Here is an 18,989-nt window from a genome sequence, read left to right on the forward strand (position 1 = left end):
GATCGATAGAATAGTATTTGCATAACATCGGGTTCTTCAGAATTAAGAGTGGTTTTCTTGGCCAAACTGCTGTGCGTAAATTATTTTCCGATTATAGAAAAGGTATATAAGGTTTATTCTATATTCTTTGCATATATTCGCATACTCTTTATTTTAAACGTGTGCTCCACTCTTCGATGCCAACCATTTAAAGACAGCTTTTTGTTTCCACGGCTTATAACAGGAAAATAAATTGTACTGGCCAGCTGTGCTGTGGTATTTCAATTCACTTAGCAAGGGAGGGCAAATCAGGTGCTGAATAATTAGTGGCCATGACTGACACTTCCGGAAGCATCAAAATTTGCATTCACAGCACGGCAAACGAAATACAAATTATTAATTAAAACAAATCTGCAATGGGCCATGCTCACCCAAAAGTAAATTGAATTATCCCGTCGGTGAAATGCTCAACTGGGGAAAAACCAAATAACTGAATCACTCGGCGATCGAAAGCGCTTCCAATTAGCCGGAGGAAAACAAACAGACATAAAATATTCAGAAAGCAACGCGGAGACATCGAATGTAAGGCAAAGAATTTTTTGCAAATCGAATCACAGCCTGAATTCCGCGGATAGCTCCTCCGAGAATCGTTTTGCTTTCATTCAGTCGGTTCGGTTCGGTCCGGTTTGGATTCAGTTTTCATTTTTCAATTCAATTAAGCGTCGGCGGGCGGAGTTCAGCACACATTGCTGAACTTGGTGGCGGGACCGTTTTGAGTTCTCTACTTTTTTTGTCTGCTCTGCGGTAATTCACTTTATTCAAATAAGTATAATAAAATAAACGCCTGTATGCAAAACACAATGGGCGAAAAAAACAACTACGCGCCCCATTGTCGGGCGAATTTGTCTGATGCACAGAGAAAAATAAGGAAAGGAAACCCTTTCTACGATAATCAGAATTTATATGTACATCGTAGGGACATTAAATCGTATCTATGCTAAGCCCAAAATGAATAGTTTGATATTCATTTGATGTCTATAAATAAAAAAATCGATTATTATCATTTCTTTGGGTACTTTTTTACGAGCTCTCCACTGGAATGCCTCGAATCTGGTTGCAGATGCAGATACAAAAGACTGGGACCGGATGTTTACGAGAAAGGCCCTCTAACTGCTGCTCTTATGCGAATTGAACTTATCTCAATGAAGAGCGACAGTGCGACCGGAGCAATGAAAACCCCTCTGGGGCATTTCTGGTGTTTAAGTATGGAAATTGTCGCAGCGGATAAATTACCCAATGCACTCTAGATACAAGCTAAGCTTCTTATCAGCCCACAAAGTGGGTACCCACTACAGCAGATAAGTATAACTCAAATAGAACCATAAGGGATCGTAGTATACACATATATTAGTTCATATGGCTTTTCATATAACTGAGTTTATGTGATAGCCCACACTTATCCGAATATAAATAAATACGAATAACGAATAGAAAATCCAGTTACACTTTGCTAGAATTACACCCGTCACTGACTTAACTTCCAGTCAGTCGATAAACTTACACTTACAGCTCTTTTTACCCGGCAAAAAAGTATACTGATAACCAGATATGCTCGTTGATTTACAAGTTATCCGGCACGGATAACGTTTACGACACGGCAACACGATGTCAGGCTAAATCAAGGTTATTAAATCAATTGGGGGGTTGGGTGGGGAAATATTTACCCTGCGGCCAGTTATTAACTCTTATTGAAATGTCGCCAGATATCGCAACACAGCCCTGCGAACATCTGTTAAATATTTTATGTGTTCGAAAAACAGGATCGGGCTCAATGAAATTACTTGCACAAATGAATGCTGCAGAAGTCACATCCAAAGTCGGTATCTTGGTATGTGCGCGCCATGTATCTGCCCTCTATATAGGATTTTTTTATGGATCATTGCGCTCATATCGCCTCAATTGCCTTTCGTGTGCAACGCTTTACATTTTATTTTAGTCGCGTGTTTTATGCTCGATCCAACTGGTGGGCGTATTTTGTTCCGCTCCTGCGTTCAGTTCTGATCTGCCTGTTATTAACACATCGCTGCCAGCACTGATCTAATAAACTTGATTAGGATTTATGAGCGTGTGGGATTTCAATTTCGCGAGCTTCCCATAAAACGAAGCGGCGGATGTTTCCCTGACATCTGCATCAGGCGACCACGTTCATATCACTCCATTAAATGGATCAAATGTTCACCCGAATACGAAAAAGATATATAAATATCTTCGCAGTTCTGGTTAATATTTTCCGATCCGAATGTATGACAAACAGTTATATCTGGTTGCAATGATTCAAGTGGAGTATTGTATAAATGCCGCGGTTTCGTTTCACTGCGAATTAGAAAACAGCATTTTTATTACGTAGGCACTGCGAAGTCATGGAAAGCTTTTTACATAATCATATAATGATGCAATGCCTCCAGAATTCAATGACAGATCCACCTATTACATAATTTGATATATGTACTCCAAAATGTATATAAAACCCAAACATATGTTATGTCTATATTTTTAAAATAGTTTACTTTTTTTATTTCATAAACGTAACGCCCATAACTCGAAAAATGATGACGGGTATCTGGTAGTCGATGTACCCGACTGTAGCGTTCTCCCTTGTTTTATTTTAGAGACCTACTTGGCTTGCTGGCCTCATAATACTAACCTAGCTTAACGCAGTGCCCCCCAAAGGGGGAACCAGAAACAATTAATTTTCTGGTAATTTAAGATAAGCCAGCTCCTTGTCATGGGAGCTCCGACTAAATTTACGGCAAACAAGCGGTTATTTTTTGTGCAATATTCTCGTGGTCACAAAAATAAATTCAAAGAGGTGAGTGCCAGCGAATTTTAGGGGCGATTGGACCGAAAAATATTGATTTTTGACCAACCATAAATGCGTTGCTAAGGGTGAAGGCACTGGGTTAGTTGGATACTCTCGATAAAGTTCAGACCCTTTGGCAGAGTTCAATGAACCAAGTGACTGACAGTACTGTGGAACTTATAGACAGAAACTTGTCGCTTGCACTTGGGCAATAATCGACGTGAATCACCGAATAAATCACGTTGTCGTCGCCTAGGCACGTACACATATTCGCTGAAAATGCGATATGGATACATATATGCACACAGAAAAACATATGTATCTTATTGGATAAACATTTATTGATCGAAAATTTGTACTTTTTATTAATATATATTATTGAAGTCAAGTAGATGTAAGAGATCTATATATCAGGCTTTAAAATTAAGAATGGTGCTTTGAAAAACATTTCATTCAAAAATACGTTTTATCACTGTGTGGATTGGATAGACTGACAAATAAATGGATGGATGTGAGGCTCTGTGCAACGCGACGTTGACTTATTGAAATCGATTGATTCTGATTCCAGTCGGTCAGCTTTGGATTTACTTTTTCTGGCTGGCTCGCTGGCCGGATCTGTATATTGCTCGACAGCTTTTTTATGATTTTACGAGGCACATTTGAAAAGTCGTTTTGTATCGGACATCTCACGTGAGCGATGATTCGATGGGACCAGCTGACAGACAGTTTACCCAAATACAATTTGTTCATTGCCAGTCAAATGGATTTAGATAAATAGTTAGTGCGCAAGTATCTGGCTCATATTTTAGCGATTTAGTGTTCCTTTTTGGGGCTCTCTGGCCCACAGATAAGATAGCCAAGCAGAGAAATTGAATTTTTGGCAAATGTTTGCTGGTTGCACTGCCTTTTCGTTGAAATTCAGCGAGCAGGGCCATAGTCATAATTTATACGACCGCAAGAGGAATACTTATCGCTTTAACAAATGTTTGGAGCACAAACAAAGTTATAATTAATAACTCCAAAGGTCGTATAATTGCCAATCGGAGATTGATACAAAAAAAATGTGTATCGTTAAAAATGTGCAAAAATCTCTGTTTTGCACAAGTTGAAAAGTCAAGTAATTCTGTGCAATTACAGTATGTATTATTATATTATATATTCATATCTATACTCATACTTTTATGTGGGCCACAAACATAATATGTGGGACAAACAGAAATCAACAAACTCCATAACCCCCCGTAAATTTAAGAGCAAAAAGGAACTAATTTTTTACAACATTTAAAAGTTGAACCTCTTTCTCGCTATCAACATGGAATAACATGGTTTGCTGCCGTCATAAATTGTGCAAGGTTGAACGAAAAATAACGTATATCTAATCAGTTCGGTATAAAGAAGCACATGCGAGCTGAAAAACACGACTTATACAATTTTGTTGGATCTCAGCAAAACAAATTTGAATAAAACGTATGATCGCAATGAATCACAAAAAACAATAATTTTATGATGGAAACCTTAGTCCGCGTAAATTTCAATATATTATCAAAAGAATAAATGAATCATAGAACAGGTGATAGTGCAACTTCATTCGAAATTCTGCTGGGGAGAGAGCGCTAAAAAATAGAAGAGAGAAGAGAGGGTGACTGCTGTTACCTGTCAATATCTGGAGTTTTTGTTCTGTTTTTCCTTTCTTCGTTGGTTATTTTTACTTTTTTCTGTGTTCTTGTTCCGTTATTTTTTTCTGATTGTTGCACTTGTTCTTCCTTTTATCCTCCTTTCGTTGTTTTCATGCACTCGTGTTTTGTTTTGCTTGCTTCGTCCGTTTTATCGTGTTGTCACGTTTTCACTTTCACATGTAAATTCTATAATATATTTTTTTTTCCAAATTTATTATTCTGCCTTAGGGGGCGTGGCCAGGGAGGCGAAGGGCACTCTTTGGCCTTTACACACACACTCACGCACGTACACAGTGAGTGAGAGAGCGAGATGGGTATAATTAAACTACCTTAGAAGATAGATTTTCTTCTAGTTTCGGAAATTCACGTATTTCGTATATTTCAAGTGGTTTAACTTTTTTCGCCCTACATCCATTTTTTATTTTATTTTATTTCTTTGATCGGGAACCGAAAACACCATCAACGCGGTCGAAAAATTATCGGGCAATACGAACGAGCGCCTTTTGCGAGTTGCTTAAATAGACTTTCGTTGAATGGTTCGCTTGCGAACCTCTCGTCGTTTCTCGCTCTCCAAAGTTTGACGTACAGTGGGATTAATGTGCAGTGTTTGCATAAAATGTATTAAAAAAATATAGATATACTTAGGAAAATTTTACAAAGTCTCATTTTTAAACAACATGATATGATATAAAAGTAATATTTTTACCAAGTTTACTTCAACTTTACTAAAATGTAACAGAAAATTAACTTTTTTTTTAAATTTTAATTTTTTTCACGTAAAAACTTATTTTTAAAACAGTGGCATTATAGCAGAAAGGATTCAAAATTGGTCCACTGTGCGATGTCTACGGTTGGATGTCGAACCAGTGAGATTTAAACAAGTTTGAGAGAGCGAACCAGAACCATACAAATAAAAAATAATATTAGGAAACGAATTTATATGTACATATATCTACAAATAAACAACATTTCAAATACACAAAACTTATTTGATTGGAAATTTCTTTAAACCCAAACGAAATTTGCACAATGCCGATAAGCAGGGTGCGTGATACCGTTATAAAAAGTGGGAGAATAGGGAGAGAGCAGCAAGTGCGCAAGTGTGTGTGGTAAAAAGGTACCCCTATCACACTGCAGTTCACAAAAATAGTCACATTCCATGCCTGGGATTTGGATATTCTAGAACATTCTTCAATAAATGTATAATTAATATACAGATATAATTTAATTTTGTTTTTAAAGAATGAGATATTTTATTTTGGGTGGATCTAACCGTCTTGTTTTTATTCATTTCTCCTATGCTCTTTTACGTGGCTAAGATAATATGAACTACGAATGCTAATTTTGCCGACGAGTTTATGTTATAATTCCGTGCTAATGAGATGCCAAGGCAAACGTACTTTAACCGAGTATGCTTTATTATTTTTAATACTTAATAATAATTCAGCAGAAAAAATTAGGAAAATTGCAGAACAATTCACACGTGGTTTTTTTTGTATTGCAACTTCACGCAACAGAAATTCCCGCACACACGCACACATGGAAATAAACGGAACACGTCAACAACAACAATTCTCCTTGCCCATCTCCCATTTGGTTTGGCCTCTCTCTCGCTCCAATTGTGTTTGTGTGAGTTTAAAAAGCAAGTAAAATGTTAATTTTAGTACATTGCTTCGCACTTGATTTAAACACGCGAATTGGTGACACAAATATCGATTTATTGAGTTTAGGCAGTTGAATTTGTCGCGCTATTAAGCTCGCAAATAGGAGTATTTACTTTGGGTAATTGAATGAGGCTATAGATTTCGCATTTATTTGCGAGTGTGTGTGTGTGTGCGACGAGCCTTCTAATTCTCCCAAAAAAAGAAGAAGAGCACCATTCAGTGGCCTAATTCTTTGCACTGTTTCGGAATCAGTTTTTCTGATGCCTGCTTTTTTAACCTTGGTTTAATATTTTTCGCGCTTTAAACGATACTTTTGCAATAAAGTTATTTACTTTTCGTGCTTGTGGAGTGCACCTCTTTTATGCCGCGTTTTAAGAAGAAGCACGCCGTAGTGTTTGAAGGTGCTGTGGAATTTGGGGATGGGATGCGTAGCTCGTACAATCGATAGCTCGATAAGTGCCCGTTTCGAGTTTCGCAACACTTATGGCGGGTTCTTTACATTTAAAATTACACTATTGTGAATGAAGACAAAAAGGCACATTTTCGATTTACCAATCATTTTTGAATTGGTCAAGAGAAATAAAACACTTTTAGAATTTGAAAATTAAATTGTCTTTGTTCGTTTGAGTTTACAACTATATCGAGTCTTAATCTCCGAGTGTTTACATAGAAATATAGTTTTTATGCAAGAAATCTCCAATAATCTCTTTAGTATAATCTAGATGTTGCTAAAAATGAGGTTGCACATTTCGTTGTTTTTCTGGTTGAGTGCAAAAGTGCACCCAGCAGTCTTGTGCGAGTGTGTAGAGCGCACATGTTTGGCATAAGGATGATCAACAAACTGCAGAAAAACCGAACGAGCGTTGGTTTGTCTGGGAAGAAGGGTTTCAATTAGTATTTCAGACCATAAAATAGTTCCACAAACTCACTTCAGAAGCTGTTCAGGGCGCTGGAGTTGCATGCACAATTTAATGCCACTGTAGAAGTCCAAGTCCGCATTCAGACTCAACTTTGGTTCATGAATGATACTGAAATCCTGCACTAATTTCGCATACCTAAACCCAACGGCCAAATGACCAAGGACAGCGCTGCCAGTGCTAAAAACCAGGAAAACCGTAAGTTAAGAAGCTAACCAATTAAATACTATGGCTTTCCCACTTACTTTTGCTGGATTTCCGTCTGGGCATTTCGATTCCACAGGCTAAATCCCACCTTGCCATTGAGATCCACACTCCTGGCGCCCAGCACTCGCCAGTGAAGCGTCGCCCCGGAGGACAGGATTACGTAGTGCTCGTTATCCAGGGACAAAGTGGTTGCCTGGTAAGCGGGCGTTGAGTCCGAGGCACTTCCTCCCCACACGTGGCCCATTAGCTCGGTCTGGCCGCTGAAAAATATTAAGGGTCGCAATTGAGCGCCCTGCACACTGATCTCCATGCCTGCGGTAACCGTTTCGTCCTCGCTAAACTCATCATCCGCCGGAATTCCGTCATTTCCTTCGCCGGAGTCACCATCGCCCACCAGCGAGCCCAAACCGGCAGTGTAGATGCCCAATTTAAAGCTGCTGGCTTGGGAACGCCCGGCATGGAGCAAAAATTCCACGGAGCCACGTTTCAGGATTCCCTGATACACTTCCTGGGTACTAAGCAGAGTTTCGTTGAAAGCTGGAGCCTGTGAAAGCTGACGGGTGAGAACGGTAGTGAGACCTGCAATTAATTGAGTTAATAATTGGTTGAATATGTGCCATTAAGCCATGGGGCACTCACCCTTTTGTGCCAGCACATTGTAGTTGTTTACGTGCGTCCTTTTGACAAGCTCCGATTCGAACAAAGCCCTAAATCGCGGGCATTTCTCAGCCAGCATTCTTAGCTTCTGCAGCACGTAGGTTTTGATCTCAAACTGGCGATCATTGGAGGCCAGGTAATCCAAGAGGTAGCCCAATTGCTCCTGAGTTGGCCGGAGGGATAGGATAATATCCAGAGCCAGAGTGCGAGCGGAGCTATCAAAGCGCCGCTTTCGCTGGTAGAATATGCTCTCGAACTGCAAGCGATGCGAAGAGTTAAAGCTACCTAGGGGAAATGCCTTTAGAGCCTGCAAGGCGGCCACCGACAAATTGGGGGCCTCGCCAGTTTGACTGTGCTTCAGCAGAGCTTCAATTGTAGCGGGATCCTGGAGATTTTGCAGCGCCCTAATGTACAAAGTGGGCTCCTTGGAGGTGAGACCTTGCAGGAGATAAGAACGCACTTCCTTCAGCAAAGGATCTTCAACATCTAGACCGCTTTGGCGGGTCAAGGTGGCCAGCGTTTGGATGACGCTTTCCCTCAGCTTTGAATGCTTTTCGGTAGATTCCTGTCCTAGCAATCCGTACAAGTGCTCAACTATTTTCCTATCCGGATGGGTGGCGACCGCCAGGGACTGCAGGTATTTCTCTAGCAGGTCTAATTGCTCGCTTGTGGTTTCCGACTCTTTGTAAAGGAACCCAAATGTGGCATTGTGAGCATCAAAGGTCTGAACAGCACCCAAAAGATCCACCAACTGCGGCAGAACTTCTGAGTTATCTTTAAGTAGATCTTCAAATTGTTCTTGCCTCGAGATGCGAGCCAGAGGAATTAGTTTCACGTAAGCAAGAGCCAGCGAGGATTTGCCCACATCACCGGATTGCAATTCCGTTAGAGACTGTTTTAATTGCTCCTCCAGCTGAAATAATTATTTTTAGTTCACAAATCTTTAAACGTGATATTATTTACTTACCGTTTGCTCCTTGATCTCACTGATCATGCCATCCACATCGGATTCTAGCTCGAAAACGCGATACCATTCCAGAAGGCTCTGGATGGTCTTATCCAAGCTGTCTAGTTCCAGTTGCTTGACTTCCTCCGATCCTTGCGAGATGTGTTGCAGTACCAACGTGCTCTTCACGGAGCTACCCACATCCGGTTTGGCTGCTAGATTGAGGCGGTGGTTCTCCTGGGACTCAGCCCTCAAGAGTGTGCCCTCTGAAGAAAGGTCGTAGAAGACCGTCTCCTGGGCTTGCTGAGTCACGCCCAGAGCTTCTTCTGGGTGATAGTTGACCCTAAGATCCCACAGGGAGCAGTCTCTTTTGGTTTTCTGCACCTTCGTGGAAGATTTGACATCATAGGACACGCGACACAAGCCAGAAACATCCAGTTCCTCGTCCTGGGATGCATCCAATCTCAGCTGCAGCAGAGAAGCAATTCCGCGCTCCAAATTCAGCAGGGATTGATCTTTAGAAGTATGGGCTATGACCTTTTCAGGCTGTCCCTTCACCAGACTGATATAAAAAGGTCTATCGGGTATCTGGGTAATTGAACGTGCTTTTCCAGAGGCCTCGACCTTGCTACCGCCGATAAAAACCTCCAGTAACTGGTCTTCATCTCCACTCCAAACTGAGTTAATCTTGAGATCGGTCTCAAATGTATACCCCGTCTCCTCGCCCCTTGAATCCCGACCCAGTTCCTGGAGTATCACATGGTTCTGCAGCTTGAAAATTTGCTGACTGTTCGGAGCTATTAGGGCCGTTCTTCCATTCTCTGAAAGAAAAAATAATAGAACACGTCATTAGTCAATCGAATTGTTGTAGCTTTCACCCAGAAGCAGCGCTTCTTGCTAAGGTCGAGGTTATCAACAAGTGGCCCGCACAGTGGGCAGCGATAATGCAAATGGTGTAGGAGGGATGGGAGGACAGATAGCAAAGGTCGCTGTGGATGTGGTTATATCCGGGAATTTTCGGGTGCAAATATGACAGTACTTATCTATGTTTAGGTTTTGAATAATTTCGAACGGGTTTACAGAAACATAAAGCGTACATATAGCTTTTACAGCAAATTACCTTTAGCCGCAACACTGAAACTTGCCCCACTGTAAGAACAGCTGATCCGATTGGAAAGTGTGTCAGATAAAAGTTCTCCGTTGGTTTTTTTGTTTGTGTGCGTAGGTGGAGGAGTGGCACCGTCACTGTTGTGACCACAAGCAGTTCATTCAACTTGCCCAAAACCCTTGCCCAACTAACGTTCAGTATTGGCACTGACTTACCCAAAAATCCCAAAACGAGTGCCAGCAGAAGCAGGGATTGCAGGCGCTTCTTATGCTTGTTCTCCATTTCCCAGCTCTTTGTTCGATTCTGTACTTATTTCGGGCAGAGTGAGCAGTGGTAAGTTAATTCATTGATAAGACTCTAGCTGAGCCGGCTGGCGACGAGATTCAAAGCGGAATGGAAACAGAACCGAGCTGAGCAGCGCGATTCTGACTCGTGGTGACTTCGAGCAGCTGAGAGTCGCTGAGCAGGGCTGTGGTGAGAATGAACGCCCGCGAGCTAGGGGGCGCCACTGTTACGGGGAACGCCGGCATGTAAAGTATGCGAACCTTTACAGCACTTTTATTAAATTATTATGTTCCACACTTCCAACAATATTTATACCATTTTCATGTGTTAAATTGGAAGTACCGTGATTTTTAAAATTTTATTCTACATTATTCCTTATAGCCAAAAAACCACGTCGATTCCAAGCCGTCTCTTCGGTGCCGTTCAAACCTGATTTAAATGCCTTTCAAAATTGTTTATTCCTTGCATTTCCTTTTGAACGCTCCTAATAATAACCAGCATTTTATTTGCTTTGAGTCCTTGGGGAACTTTGGGAATGCGGTTAGACGGAATGCTCCATTCAATCCTGGGATTGGGCGATACATAAAGATCCCATGCGATGAAGTGTTTTCCTTTGACCGGGGAAGAAGTTAGGAATATTATTAAATGTGCAAGTAAGCACCGACAACTTGAAGTTCGCGATCTGCTTGAAATAATAGTTTTTATTTATATGCCCACTTTCACCAGTGTATTTGTGACCTTTTTCATCCCAATAATTTATTTTCTAAGGATACGTTTTTTGGTTTTATGATTATAATGTAAGAAATATTTAATGTACATCTTATAAGTGGGGCATTTTCCCGCTTATCCAAAACTTAATACATATATTCCGCATTTTTAAATTACATTTTTGCCGGATCCGATTTACATTGTGCAAATAAAGTGGTCTGCGTCAATGCTGGAATAAATGTGTCCTTCGGAAATCATAAAGTCCAGAATGTTGCTGGAAAAGAAGGAACAAATGTTATAATTACTCAATAAAAACAACTACGAGCTGAAGGAACAACGCTCAAAAAGGGGGTCAGGTTCTGAAATAGTTAGCTTATCTGCTTACGTCAACTCAGAGTCGCTGATGTGGGAGAATTTGGCTTTCAGCTCCTTGCGGGAGATGCCCTCCTCGGAAACATTGCTCTTGATGGCCTGGAACACGGCCTGCTGCTTGGGCTCCAGTCCACTGACAATGGCCGAGCTCTGGGAGGCGGTGAAATCAGCTATGGGGCCTGAGCCGGAAGAAGCCCCTGCACCACCACCAGCTCCACCCTTGCTCTGGTAGTCCTCGGCCCTGTAGCGGGCATTGAGTGCTTCCAGCAGGTGGGTGCACACCTCGTTGGGATCGAGAACAGGCAGCAGCTTGAAGATCATCAGGGTCTTAGAGCCGCCTTGCGATCTGGTGGTGCCGTAGACCTTCACGTAGTTGTTGACCATGACTTCGGGTGCCTTCAGAGCGTCGCCCTCTTCCAGCCAGTAGTGCGCATCGATTCTGCCGCTATGATCCTCCAGCGTGTAGGTGATCTTGGTCGAGGAAGTCTCGATGTTCCGCACTATGGCCACAACACAGGCCATCGCGTACTGCATGCCGAACAACTCGATGTTGCCCTCCGGGGCGTCCACGATCTGCTTCACCACCAGGGGCACTATTCCCTATTCGTAATCATACAGAAGCATGTTGTTTAAGTTGTGTAAGTTGCGCTTTCCACTTACTTCTCCCTTTTGATTGCTGGCGGCTCCAGCGGGCGCAGTTTGTGTGGCATTGAAATCTCCAACTAAAAAGGAGCTCTCGTCATTAGTTCCTTTACTTTCCCTGGGTACGAGCTCTACTTACATGAGTCATTCATTTTCTTGGCTAATAGTGCCTAATACTTTAGATAACTTTACAATTTACAGGCCGCTGGTAAACAATAAAACGCGCGAACTTAGTGCTGATAGTGTGGCCGTAGGTCGAACCTGAAGGAATACCATCTAATGCGTATGTAGGAAAAACAAAAGTACCGTTTAAATTCCAGCGAATCCCCTCAAAATGTTTAATTTTAATTTATAACTAAAGTTCTGAAAGAAAATACTCTTTATTCAGTTGAGTTACTACAAATCTACAAGCTTTTTGATTTCAATGGAATCCCTCTAGCTGCAAATACTTTGTGGACTTACAGCACTTTTTATCTAATTTATTTTGAAAGCACAACAATTTTCTGCCTTTGAAATGCTCTTTTCTCCATCGATCTTCCTTATTTTTTTTTGAATTTAAACATGGGCTGAAGGACAAATGTCCTTGTTTAAGCATTCCCCACAATTTGGCTTCACCGGGGTGCAAATGGTTTGTCCGAATCCCACGAATAAGTGATTCACCTCTGACCAGAGACTAAATGGCAGCCACTTCTCCAACGCCACGCGGGTTTGCTCCGGTTCCTTAGTGGGCTTCGGCACCCAGCCCAGCCGGTTGCAGAGGCGGTGGACATGGACATCCACTCCGATTCCGGTGATCTTATTCCAGGCCACTGCCATGCATATATGAGCCATCTTGGGGCCAACTCCTGGAAGAGCTATAAGGTCCTTGACATTGTCTGGAATGTCCGAATCGTACTTGTCTATCAGTATCTCCACGGTTTGCTTCAGGTATTTGGCCTTGTTCTGGAGAGGATTGAGAGTAAGAGCGATTGATTTATTGCAAGACAAGTTTCTCAAACCTTGTAGAAGGATACCGGATGCAATAAGTTCTCGAGTTCTGTCACTGGCATTTCCTTAACTTGCAGTGGAGTTGGACTTCGGTCTTTAAGGCGATTCATGGCTTCGTAAGTAGTTTGGTCCTTAGTTTGACTGGAAAGCATCAATGCAACTAGGTTTTGGAAGCGCTGTGTCTGTAAGGAAGTTGTTCATTTTATGTGTATTTCTTTCCGCTTTTGGAAATACCTTCGAATCTGCTTTCAAATCGGCGCATCGATGGCATCCCATGGTGTCCACTGGAGCACTTCTGGAGCTTCTCATAACCCGAATGTTTTCTAAGTGGCCAAGCCACAAAGGATGTGGTGCTTGCACCTCAGAATAGGAATGTGCGTCCTCTTTAGTTTCCTCCGTATTCTTCTCCTGCTTTATTTGGGCATCCACTTCCAGTTTTATCTTATCCGCTACCACTGGAGAGTCCACAACATCAGGAAACACTTTGCACTTAACTATAGTAGCCGATCCCATTTGAACCCTGGTTGCCATTTGATCAGCCTTTCTATTCTTTTTGGGCGCAACCCGAGCTGGAGATAAGGGTTCCATTTTCAGGGACGTTTTCTTCAGGGATTCCCCATTTAAGAGGCGCTGCTTGCGGGTTTGGACGGGGGAGAAGTACTTTGAGGTAACTGATCCTGCTGCGCCCGAAGATAAACAAACTAGATCCTCGATATCCTGGAAGGTTAGAAACTGCGTGTGGAGTTTTGCTATTATGGTTTTTCATGTTTTTCCGCCTACCCTCACGTTATCTGCACGATTTTGACGCATTATCATTTCCGTGGGCTTTATAAGATCTCCCCGTTTTGCCAATTTGTTGACCAACGTTAGTTTCTTTACATTTTTTGCCATACTTAATACAATTTGTGCGTTTCTGTTTCGATGTTTGATTACATTTCGAACCTATCGATTATGCTGTTGAAACGGCCACACTTACCAAATAAGAAGGCGGCTGCATTTGAAATTTTCAAATATTCACCGCATACAATAAATGAAGTTATTCCAAACCTGTTTTTTTAATTTAAGTATAGGATAGGTATTAGGTGTTACAATAAAACAGCTGAAACAGTAGTAGTAAATGTGATCTTTAAAGGAAAAATAAAAATATTTGAAAATTACTCATATTTGAATTTGATACTTTCTAAATACGATATGTTTTATTCAGATAGCAGTTTTCTTTCGTGGGCCTGCAAAGAATGCATTAGCATAACGTAAAATATTTTACTGTACACTGACCTGGTGGGCCATCTTCAGAAGGTGCTCGAAACTTGATCGACCCGTCTGGAACACCATCCCGTAAAAGACTTTGCTCGCCGATTGCGTCAGTAGTTCGAATGGAGACCCGAACTCCACCAGAGTGCCAGCGTCCAGAACCATAATCCTATCCGAGTCGATGACCGTGTTCAATCTATGGGCTATGGTCAGGACGGTGCAGTCCCTGAACTTCCTCCGAATGGTGGATTGAATGAGGGCGTCGGTTTGGGGATCTACATTGGCAGTAGCCTCGTCCATGACAAGGATGCGGTTCTCGCGGAGGATCGCCCTGGCCAAGCAGACCAATTGCCTCTGACCTACACTGTAGTTGGCTCCGCCTTCTGCAACCACACTTTCCAAGCCATTTGGCAGCTCGGATACCTCATCCTTGAGGTGAACCTGACGAAGAAAGAGTGTTCATTTATAATTATAGCTTTTGGACGTGGAGACTCTCACTTCTTCCAGGGCCTCCCACAATTTCTCATCAGCATACTGTTCAAAGGGATCCAAATTATAGCGCAAGGTGCCGGAAAAAAGCACAGGTTCCTGGGGAATTATGGAGATCTTGCTGCGCAGATCATGAAGCCCAATCCCGGCAATATCCGTGCTGTCTATCACCAGGGATCCATCGTTGTAGGACAACCTAAAGAGGGCATTTATAAGGGAGGACTTCCCGGCACCCGTTCTGCCCACAATGCCAATCTTTTCGCGTGGCTTGATAATGAAATCCAGGGACTTGAGGACTCTATCCGCCTTGGGATCGGGGCTGTATCTAAGACTTAGTTGTTCCGCACTAATCAGACCCTCTTGCGGCCAATTCTTGGGAGGTTTCTTGTCGTCTGCGGACTCAAATGCTCCTTCTGCTTCCAGGTTTCTGTATTCCAATACTCTTTCCACAGAAGTCATGGAGTTCTCCAGCTCAGCGGATTGCCTCATGCCCCACTGAACAGTTCCCGTCATGGACATAGCCTGGGTGATAACCAAACCGATTTGACCAGGATTATTCAGCGGGGGGTTAAAGTAGCCCATCAGGGTTACCGATATGACGTAGGCCACGCAAAACAGATCCAGATAGTAACCAAAGGCTCGGTTTGTGGACAGGAAAGTATAGTATCCGGAACTGTGGAGATCCTGGTAGTTATCGTACTCCTTAGTCAATAATTCCTGAGCTTCCATAGCTCTGATGGTGGGTAGGCCATTTAAAGTGGCACTAAAATGGGAGTACATTGGGGATCTGGCTACGGCTTCCAATCTCTTCACGTCCCTCGAAGTGCTCAAATAGAATGTCCGCAGAAAATGAAAAGCCAGGAACATCGTGATGGTATTAATCAAATACCAGGGATTGGTGATGCACAAAACCCCTATAATTCCACTGATTGTGAGAAATATCTGTATGCAATCGAGCATCACTGCGGGCAGGATTTCGTCCACTTGCCCCAAGTCCATGGCAAAGCGATTGAGGATTCGGCCCGAGGGATTCGCATGGAAGAAGTACAGGGCGGTGCGGGAGACTCCTTGGAACATGGTATTATGTAGCTGGGTGGATGAGTGCATTGCCATGCTGAAGAAGAGCAGGGTTCGCAGCAGGGCAAAGATCACTAGGGCTGCGTTGATTCCACTGAAGATGTAAATGTCCAAAGACGAAGAGGAGTCGTTGTTTTTAACCCTGTGAGCGAAGATTCTTAAGTTGTGAATAACTTGGTTCATTCCAGCATACTTACCAGTAGGAAAGGAAGTAGTCCCCGCCAGAAGCCAAAACTTGAGTGCCCAGGCAGAAGAAGGCCACCAGGACGACCATCAACCATCCAGAGCCGGCGGAAAAATATTTCCCATATATGCCCAATCCAATTTTCCCTTGGGATCGTGCTTCCTGCGCAGGTTGTCTTTCAGTGTCCAGTATAGAATCCGTAGCGGAATCCACGGAGGTTACACTGACTCTGCTAACCCGGCTACTCTGCCGGGAGTAGCTCGACTTATCATTTTTGGCGTCGCCTTCTGCATGGCCGTGTTCCTGATCCGACTCCTCCCTTTCCTGGGCCTCCTTGGCCAAGAGTTTGGCGAAGTCCTGGCCACTTTTGAGCATCTCCTCGTAGGTGCCAATAGCTGATATTTTTCCCCTATCCATGATTACTATGAGATCGGCATGTTCCAGAAATTGCAGTTGATGGGTCACCAGAATCACCAGCTTATCCCTGAGAAAGCCACGCATGCACTCCTCAAATAAATGGCGCCCTACATGGGTGTCCACCGCACTCAAAGGATCGTCGAGGAGGTACGTATCCGCTTGGCGATAAACTGCTCTGGCCAAGCTGATCCTCGCCCTTTGACCTCCGGATAGGGAAGCTCCCCTTTCCCCCACATAAGTGCGATCGCCGTGGAGCAGTTCGAAATCTCTCTCCAAAGCACATTTCCTCACAACATTTCGATATCGGTGCTTATCCATGGGTAGGCCGAATAGGATGTTGTCTCTGACGGAGGCATTGAAGAGCCAGGGTTCCTGAGAGGCGTACGAGATCTTTCCCTGCACTTTCATACTGCCCGACTCACCAGGAAGTTCTCCCAAAATAGCTTGTATTAGGCTGGATTTTCCAGCACCAACAGGTCCGATCACAGCTACCAGTTGAGGTGGACTTAAACTGATGCTTATGTTTTCCAGAACGGGTTCCACGTGATCATGGTTCCAACGTGCTTGAAAGGATTGCAATTCCACCAGGGGCTTCCCTTCGAAAAGCCCATTTGCTTGCCCACCTTTAAGGCACAAAACTGCAGTTTCACTTCTCATCATAAATGCTCTGATTCTCTGCAGAGTCACCATCATCTCCGCAAACTGGGACATGCCGCTCGGGAAGAATTTGCACACCGTGCGTCGCAGGATATTGTAGAAAGCGGTCACTGCGAAAGCCCGCTCCGCCGTCAATTCTCCGCCCATCAGCACGAATCCCAGAAGGCTTACGAATATGGCGATTCTACTCAGGGTAATCTCGAAGGACAGCAGAGTGCCCCGGATGTAGTTCACCTTTCGAATGGAGCTCATTTCACTGTGCCGAAGTCTCTCGATCAGACTCCCAAACGGCTTCTCCCAGGTGTACATCTTGATCACTTGCATGCCTGATATGATCTCGTTCATCATCCTAACCCGCTGATCAGTTCTCAGGGCTGTTTGGAGTCTGAGTCTCGACGTCAGTCGACTGAGCAAAGTTTGGACCGGCAGGTATAGGAGCAGTATCCCGATTCCGTACAGGGCAGCTACTCCGATCTGCTGGTACAGGAAGTACGAGGCTATGAGCAACTCCAGCGGTCCCAGCCAGAGAAAGTGAAAGTGTATCAGCGCGCGATCGAAACGCCCCAGGTCATTGGATATGAGATTGACGACCTGGCCAGTGGTGGTATCTCCCAGGGCAGTGCGACTCAGTCGGAGCGCCTTTCGATAGATAGCCGTGCTCACTGCCACTCTCATTTTCATGGCCAGGTGCTAGGGGAAGAAAGTCCTTGTGATACAGTTCACAACAATATATTATTCTCTAAATCCTCACCATTAGGCCCATCATAAGCGGGTGGAACATCAGCACTGAAAACAGTATGCTTAAGACCAGAGTTAGTCCATAAATTTGCGCCCACAGCCCAGCTCCATTTCCATTTGCTGTGAACTCCGCTATTAGAGCTCCCAGGATAAGTGGTAAGGTCGCTCTGTCAGGAAGAACTTGGAAAATATATTGATTGTATCACCAAATGGCACCGTGCGCACCTTGTTCCTAGCTCGAGAAATCCAACAACTATGCCAGACAGGAGAAGTTGCCATCCGAATACCTTCAATATAACCCTAATGATGCTGGGCTCTTGTTTTGCCCTATCCCCACAGGATCTGACTTCTGACTGCCAAGTCTCAAAGAATTTGTCGCCCAGAGTCTCTGCTTTGTGTCCTTTTAGAGCCTTATATAGATCGGCAGGCTCAAGTGTTTTCTTCCTGCCCTTGAAAAGTATCGGCAACGCGAAGCTGGAAGATACGTGTGCTATCATAGATCTGAGTTATCAAAGCCTTCAAAGTTCATGCAAACGTGGTAATCTGAGGTGATAGACGTGATCTTACGCCTGCTGATATCTACTGATAGCAGACCGTTTTCAGCACGACTTTCCGTGATGAAATTGCCATTATAGTTTTAAAGTAGCTTCTAATAAATCGTACCAAAACATTAAAGCAGAGAAAATCCCCGCCGACTCGCGTGGATTTGTTTTCAATTTTTTGGCCTGCATGTTGTGTAGTTAATCAAAAGCCTCATCAAAGTAGAGTGCACTATTAAATAGTTTGTTGGATTAGCTACTTTTCACTTCAGTTAACACTAAAACTTTCCGTTCAGCGGGAACACAAATTTCAGATAAAAGCGTCCGTGGGGTTTCGCATTTTAACTTAATCTGGTTCGTTTTTAGGTGCCATCCCACGAGTGATACAATTCACGGAGGTTTTCTCACCTGGGTGACGTAGTTTATCTCAGAGATAATCTCGGTTGTTAGGCCTTCAGTAAGGAAACCCTCTATTTTCAGCATTGTTTTCTCCCATTTTGCTGTTAAATTACTTAAGTAATGCTAAATTATTCGAATTTACTGTCTTAGTAAGCTTTAGAAGACAAATTGGAAATCTGTGACCATTTTTGGATTTGATGTTCGGATAGGTACCTCTCAAATAGAGATAA

General features: G+C 43.2%; 5 protein-coding genes across 10 annotated transcripts in view; all 5 read right to left on the reverse strand.

The window, feature by feature from the left end:
- The window catches only part of LOC6548759 (TBC1 domain family member 24), a 39,397-nt gene extending 32,774 nt beyond the window's left edge, over nt 1-6,623 (reverse strand). For 3 of the 6 annotated variants that reach the window (XM_015156544.2, XM_015156539.2, XM_015156542.2), the window contains exons 1-2: nt 6,457-6,619; nt 4,493-4,701 (exon numbers count right to left, since the gene is read on the reverse strand). The gene's annotated coding sequence lies outside the window, so the exon portion shown is untranslated. The other 3 variants (XM_026981199.1, XM_026981200.1, XM_026981201.1) reach the window with 3 other exon arrangements.
- Nucleotides 6,624-6,775: 152 nt separating this feature from the next.
- On the reverse strand, nt 6,776-10,471 carry LOC6548807 (microsomal triglyceride transfer protein large subunit). The gene is made up of 6 exons (XM_001974051.3): nt 10,230-10,471; nt 8,928-9,727; nt 7,943-8,873; nt 7,342-7,882; nt 7,109-7,276; nt 6,776-7,051 (listed from the first exon to the last, which is right to left on the reverse strand). The coding sequence occupies exons 1-6, from the start codon at nt 10,294-10,296 to the stop codon at nt 6,898-6,900; spliced, it is 2,661 nt and encodes an 886-aa protein (XP_001974087.1). The 5' UTR covers nt 10,297-10,471; the 3' UTR covers nt 6,776-6,897.
- Nucleotides 10,472-11,073: 602 nt separating this feature from the next.
- On the reverse strand, nt 11,074-12,302 carry LOC6548806 (replication protein A 32 kDa subunit). Its single transcript, XM_001974050.3, has 4 exons — nt 12,161-12,302; nt 12,040-12,101; nt 11,393-11,979; nt 11,074-11,281 (listed from the first exon to the last, which is right to left on the reverse strand). Exons 1-4 carry the CDS (start codon nt 12,171-12,173, stop codon nt 11,203-11,205), a joined length of 741 nt encoding a protein of 246 aa, XP_001974086.1. The 5' UTR covers nt 12,174-12,302; the 3' UTR covers nt 11,074-11,202.
- A 269-nt stretch (nt 12,303-12,571) lies between these two features.
- On the reverse strand, nt 12,572-13,978 carry LOC6548805 (endonuclease III-like protein 1). The gene is made up of 4 exons (XM_001974049.3): nt 13,789-13,978; nt 13,243-13,725; nt 13,020-13,190; nt 12,572-12,963 (listed from the first exon to the last, which is right to left on the reverse strand). The coding sequence occupies exons 1-4, from the start codon at nt 13,897-13,899 to the stop codon at nt 12,577-12,579; spliced, it is 1,152 nt and encodes a 383-aa protein (XP_001974085.1). The 5' UTR covers nt 13,900-13,978; the 3' UTR covers nt 12,572-12,576.
- Nucleotides 13,979-14,193: 215 nt separating this feature from the next.
- On the reverse strand, nt 14,194-18,707 carry LOC6548804 (probable multidrug resistance-associated protein lethal(2)03659). The gene is made up of 7 exons (XM_001974048.3): nt 18,485-18,707; nt 18,047-18,295; nt 17,835-17,988; nt 16,023-17,773; nt 14,758-15,967; nt 14,284-14,700; nt 14,194-14,234 (listed from the first exon to the last, which is right to left on the reverse strand). Exons 1-7 carry the CDS (start codon nt 18,550-18,552, stop codon nt 14,205-14,207), a joined length of 3,879 nt encoding a protein of 1,292 aa, XP_001974084.1. The 5' UTR covers nt 18,553-18,707; the 3' UTR covers nt 14,194-14,204.
- Nucleotides 18,708-18,989: the final 282 nt, after the last annotated feature.

The sequence above is a fragment of the Drosophila erecta genome, unplaced genomic scaffold (assembly GCF_003286155.1).
Source record: "Drosophila erecta strain 14021-0224.00,06,07 unplaced genomic scaffold, DereRS2 tig00000092-arrow-pilon, whole genome shotgun sequence".
Classification (NCBI taxonomy): domain Eukaryota; kingdom Metazoa; phylum Arthropoda; class Insecta; order Diptera; family Drosophilidae; genus Drosophila; species Drosophila erecta.

Excerpts from the sequence above, each read along its gene's own strand:
- LOC6548807 (XM_001974051.3), bottom strand. The coding sequence starts at position 10,296 with ATGGAGAACAAGCATAAGAAGCGCCTGCAATCCCTGCTTCTGCTGGCA. Across the intron at positions 9,728-10,229 it reads ACTCGTTTTGGGATTTTTGG|AGAATGGAAGAACGGCCCTA; the intron begins GTAAGTCAGTGC and ends TTTTTCTTTCAG. Across the intron at positions 7,277-7,341 it reads CAGACGGAAATCCAGCAAAA|CACTGGCAGCGCTGTCCTTG; the intron begins GTAAGTGGGAAA and ends CCTGGTTTTTAG.
- LOC6548806 (XM_001974050.3), bottom strand. Across the intron at positions 11,980-12,039 it reads CCAGCAATCAAAAGGGAGAA|GGAATAGTGCCCCTGGTGGT; the intron begins GTAAGTGGAAAG and ends GATTACGAATAG. Across the intron at positions 11,282-11,392 it reads ATCAGCGACTCTGAGTTGAC|CAACATTCTGGACTTTATGA; the intron begins GTAAGCAGATAA and ends CTTCTTTTCCAG.
- LOC6548805 (XM_001974049.3), bottom strand. The coding sequence starts at position 13,899 with ATGGCAAAAAATGTAAAGAAACTAACGTTGGTCAACAAATTGGCAAAA. Across the intron at positions 13,726-13,788 it reads ATCGTGCAGATAACGTGAGG|GATATCGAGGATCTAGTTTG; the intron begins GTAGGCGGAAAA and ends CTAACCTTCCAG. Across the intron at positions 13,191-13,242 it reads ATTTGAAAGCAGATTCGAAG|ACACAGCGCTTCCAAAACCT; the intron begins GTATTTCCAAAA and ends ACTTCCTTACAG.
- LOC6548804 (XM_001974048.3), bottom strand. The coding sequence starts at position 18,552 with ATGCAGGCCAAAAAATTGAAAACAAATCCACGCGAGTCGGCGGGGATT. Across the intron at positions 17,989-18,046 it reads TTTCTCGAGCTAGGAACAAG|AGCGACCTTACCACTTATCC; the intron begins GTGCGCACGGTG and ends TCTTCCTGACAG. Across the intron at positions 14,235-14,283 it reads TTCTGAAGATGGCCCACCAG|GCCCACGAAAGAAAACTGCT; the intron begins GTCAGTGTACAG and ends CATTCTTTGCAG.